Raw genomic sequence first — 5,000 nt, forward strand, 5'->3', positions numbered from 1 at the left:
CTCTCTCTCTCTCTCTCTCTCTCTCTCTCTCTCTCTCTCTCTCTCTCTCTCTCTCTCTCTCTCTCTCTCTCTCTCTCTCACACACACACACACGGGTTTTTGCTACCTCGTGGGGACCAGTGACAGGCTGCAGCCTGATGGGATCCACGCTTTCTAAAGGGTCTAGAGACATGATTTTAACTGCTAAAATTATTATAATTTTATGTGAACACAAAAATGACTTTAAACATCAAAAACTCTCAAAAAAATTTAAAACCTGAATTTGTTCCCCCCATGGGGACTAAACCTGAATTTTGTTCTTCCTGGGGACCAGTCATGTTATGTCTATTGGCATACAATCAACACCACTGTTGGGCACTGTGCAATGCATGACAAGCATTTTCTTAGATTGAAACAACACACTAGAGTAGATTCTTTCCAATATCCAAACTTTAAACAAGATGATTTCACTTTTATGCTTAATTTTTACTGCTTTTTCTTGATGAACATGTGTATGATTGTTTTTGATGTCATATGATTGAACACATTACAAATAAACACATTTTTAAAATAAAAACTGGTTTGTCAATCGTTTGCCAATGACAAACACCAGACCTGCTTTACAAAGCTGTTTTTTACTGAATTTGATGATTTAAATACCAGATGTTGCTTCCACAATGGATCTGGTGGGAAAGAACCTCGACCTGCTGTAAAAAAAGGGACAAATTAAGCTCATTTTCACAAAACCTTTATTAAAACGGCCTTTGCATTTTTTTAAACAGTTTGCTGGGTGCCAAGGATAAATGTTTGATCAAAACATGATCAGTTACAACAAATGCAAAGAGCGTTGCATACCAACACGCAAGAAAAAGTGCGTAACTCTAGTTATTTTCCTGACTCCACCTCTCCAATTGTTCTGAACATCTGTGGTGAAAGTTTATGGAAGTATTTATACAGCGGCAAACACCACTGTTGGGCTGCTGTATCAGAGTAGTAAAACTTCTGACTTCTAACCTCTTTAAATATTTAAAGTAGATGACTACCCACAGCAGCAACACCCCCACTGCTTCTTTATTTTGAGGCCCCCAACATGGCCTGGTTATAATTTATAATTATTACAATTACATAAAACGTGTAAAAAAATAAAACATCTTATAATGCATATTCACTTTTTATCATTCCTAAATACCATTCAGCAGCCCACTGCTTCTTTATTTTGAGGCCCCCAACATGGCCTGCATTTTTTAAAACAGTAAAACAGTTTGCTGGATGCCAAAGATAAATGTATGATCAAAACATGATCAGTTACAACAAATGCAAAGAGCGTTGCATACCAACACGCAAGATAAAGTGCATAACTCTAGTTATTTTCCTGACTCCACCTCTCCAATTGTTCTGAACATCTGTGGTGAAAGTATATGGAAGTAGTTATACAGCAGCATACACCACTGTTGTATCAGAGTAGTAGAACTTCTGACTTCTAGCTTCTTTAAATATTTAAAGTAGATGATTACCCACAGCAGCAACACCCCCACTGCTTCTTTATTTTGAGGCCCCCAACATGGCCTGGTAATCATTTATAATTATTACAATTACATAAAACAAAAACATGTAAAATAAAACCTTATAATGCATAGTCACTTTTTATCATTCCTAAACTACCAATACCATTCAGCAGCCCACTTTTTTTCAAACTGGTAGCATGTATTAACTAAGATAGCAGATAAGTAATTTGGTGACACAAATATTTTGTTTCACAGACGGCATGACATATATTCCAATTAGTTAAGCATATTACCAGTTAAAATGAATCCTTTGAGGATTTAATGTCATTACCCTGTATCACAACCTCTTCACACCACATTTGAGTTGTTAATAGTTGTAGGAAGTACAACTATCAGAAAAAAGAAAAAGTAATTTGTTTTTTAACGGAAACGTCTACCCCTGAAAACCAAAACAAACTTGCTTCGCCTTCAAAATCAAGACCCGCAACTTAACAGGTTTATATTCCATTTTAGTGTTACAATTTAACAGGGAAAAGACGTAAACCTTTCTCTACAAATTTTCAACCGAGGAGACCGGTTAGATGGGGTCAGGTCTTAATTCGCAACGAGCATGTGTGAGAACAGTTTCTCCTATTACTTACAGTTGGAAAAGGCTCAGCAAAACACATTTGGATTCTATGAAAACAGAAGTCTGAAAATGTTAGCACTCATTTTCCTTTTGGAGCTAGATGACTGGGTAGATAATTAAATTTTTTACTTGCAGTAGTGTCTTAATGCGGTTATCCAACCTATGTGTATGAGTGAGAGACTGAATTACCCAAGTGTACAGCACAGCCAAATGTCTTTAACGTCTTCTTGCACTTTCGCACTGAATGGCAGTGATACGATTTTTAACATAAAACTTTACTGCTGTCCATGTTCTTTTTGTAAGTGCTTCTGGTGAAGCCTTAATGCAGGCAACACACTCCGACTTCCCTGGTACTTTACCAGATTCTATGAAGGCCATTAGTGTCTTTTCCACAGCGTGGACCTCTGCCATCGACCAACTCCTCTTCTTTGAGGTTTCTAAAGAAACAGAAAAAAAAGACAATTACGGGCTTAGTCTGGTGATGTAAAAGATTATTCAGTGACAATCAGCTTTATTATTTTGATCAAATGTGTATTTTTTATTGAGCAATGTCCTGAAAGTGAATATTGTGCACCAAGTTGAAGCCTTTATATATGAAAAAAGGAAACAGCCTAGTAACTTTATTTGTTTTACAGCATCAGTTGTACTGACTAATGCTTAGTGGCTGACAACAGAAAACAAACGGCACAAGCAAAACCACTATATTTACGTATCACTCAGTAAACACGTTATCACCTGTTGTGAGAAAAAGTGTTCTCTCTTATACCTCTTTCACACCACTGACCAAGGTTGGGCCAGGGTTTCACAAGGGTTGTCTGATCAGGGTTCAACCATCGTTTTGAAAATGAAAACCGAGCCAGTCTAAATGGGTATATCCCTGGTCATGACATCAGAGCTTACCTGGGTCAACCCGGGAGCAATGCATAACAATTACCTTAAGTGCTAGAAATGTAGCGGGGCTTTGCACGTCATATTCAGTGAACAGCTAACATCACATACAGTATTCCCATTGAGCTATATACCAGTAGAACTAATGTTTTTTAGCTACTTGAAGTACAGTAGGGAGAGATTAAATTAAGCTTATTTTGTTTTGCAGTGATTACGTTCTAAGGAACAAATAAATAACCATCAAACTATTCTCAGATGATTTTGTGCAGTGTGATTTTTCCTCTGCATGTTTATTGCAGCAGCTGGATTAGGAAATAGATAACTCTAGTATCGTTTTTTGACTATTTTGTGAATGAATTGAACCGCTCTGCTGTTGTTGAAGCTACCTGTGAACATCCTAGTTTTATACAGTCTATGGTGAAGACTCTGTAAAGCACGAGACAAAATTTATGCTGTTTTTCAAAGTGTGCAGCGAACATAGGCGGCGACCTGTGACAACTGCCCCACTGTCATTTCCAACCATTCACATAATTTTATCCCGCCCCGGCTGGTAGTGACCTAGGTCATGTGCAATTCACATTGAAATTGATCCTAGTCTACCCTGATCGACCCACTTGGGGTTAACCCATTCAAACAGTCAACCTGGGTATAACTGATTGAGCCCTTGGTGTGAAAGGGGCATTACAGTGGCAGATACCACGCTTACTGTGTCAGGTAACGCACTCTGCCCAGTACCTAAAGTTACTGTCAAGAAAACAGACAAAACTACTGCTGTCGATTTTAAAATAAGCTACTCAGTCTACTTGGCCAAGGTGTATTTATTCTACATTTAGAAACTGAAGGCTCACAAGCTATTAGCTATGAGCACCATTTTCTCTCAATCTCTGAAATGTTTTGCCAATAGTGACACGTGTTTTATTCATAAAACTTGAGTTCATGTTTATGTAGCTAGCTAGAGCCTCAAATAACAGTATGTCATCAAGGGCTTACAAAGACTGTAATTCTCATTAAAATTGCATCAGGATCACAATCAAGAAAGGGATGATTAAAATGAACGACTAATTAGTTCTCATACAGGTTACTGTATGGAAGGAGGGGCTGAGGAAAGAGCTTTTAAAATGGCAAAAAGTGCATTTAGTGTGTTAAGTACCTTTTTTAAGATCCCCACTGTCAGACTCAGTTTCCTTTCTTCTTTTTGATGTCGAGGGTCCTGCCAAAATAATGGACAAGTATATCAATAAAAGAAATTGACAGTTAACTGGCAACAATTTACTTATGGGTCATACAAACTAACTACATATAATTTTTTTTTTTTCAAACAAGGCCTAAAGTACAATTTGTTTTTGGAAATGGGTCCATATTCCACTGCATTTAATGTGTGAAATACCTGTTTTTGGTGAAGCGAACCACTGCTACTTGGGCAGAGTGATTAACACCTGAAAAGCACAGTTGTTACTCTCTGCTCATCACCACGGGGCTTCTCAGGTGCTGCGAGCATATCACTCCGCCCAAGGAGCAGAAGTAGCAGTGCTTCGCCTTCTGAGAATATAGTTCCCAGTTTATATACGGTTAGAAGATGGCTGTGTGTCATGTGACCTTGTTATTTGTACACGCTGTGACTATACAAATCACAACATGTAAACAGGAACATGTTGCCGTTATTTTGTCACTTATTGGGAGCAGTAGACTAGATTTACCTCCAGGATCTGTGCTAAGCTAGGCTAGATGGAGCCGGTTACCTCCAGGATCTGTGCTAAGTTAGGCTACATGGACCTAGTTACCTCCAGGATCTGTGCTAAGCTAGGCTAGCAGTAGAGAGAGTTAGAACACGCACGGAGATGAGAAGGGTATGTATGGACTTATCCAACTCTGGGGGATACGGGGAATAAGACAAAGTCCCAATAAGTCGGCGTGTTCCATTAAATGCTAATGGGGTCTTAACCACACTATTTCACTTAATTAATCATTTAAATAAAGTGCATCAATCCTTAAAATGTCTT

The 5,000-nt window shown here is 38.3% G+C and overlaps 1 protein-coding gene across 2 annotated transcripts in view; it reads right to left on the minus strand.

Annotated features, from left to right (window-relative positions):
• Window positions 1-1,232: 1,232 nt before the first annotated feature.
• The window catches only part of LOC116039306, a 16,206-nt gene continuing 12,438 nt past the window's right edge, over window positions 1,233-5,000 (minus strand). The window contains exons 7-8 of one of the 2 annotated variants that reach the window (XM_036006504.1): window positions 4,151-4,210; window positions 1,233-2,549 (exon numbers count right to left, since the gene is read on the minus strand). In XM_036006504.1, the coding sequence (XP_035862397.1) occupies window positions 2,329-2,549; window positions 4,151-4,210 (281 nt within the window). In that variant the 3' untranslated portion in view covers window positions 1,233-2,328. The remainder of the gene's footprint in view (window positions 2,550-4,150; window positions 4,211-5,000) is intronic. The other variant, XM_036006505.1, reaches the window with a different exon arrangement.

The sequence above is a fragment of the Sander lucioperca genome, chromosome 10 (assembly GCF_008315115.2).
Source record: "Sander lucioperca isolate FBNREF2018 chromosome 10, SLUC_FBN_1.2, whole genome shotgun sequence".
NCBI classification, from domain to species: domain Eukaryota; kingdom Metazoa; phylum Chordata; class Actinopteri; order Perciformes; family Percidae; genus Sander; species Sander lucioperca.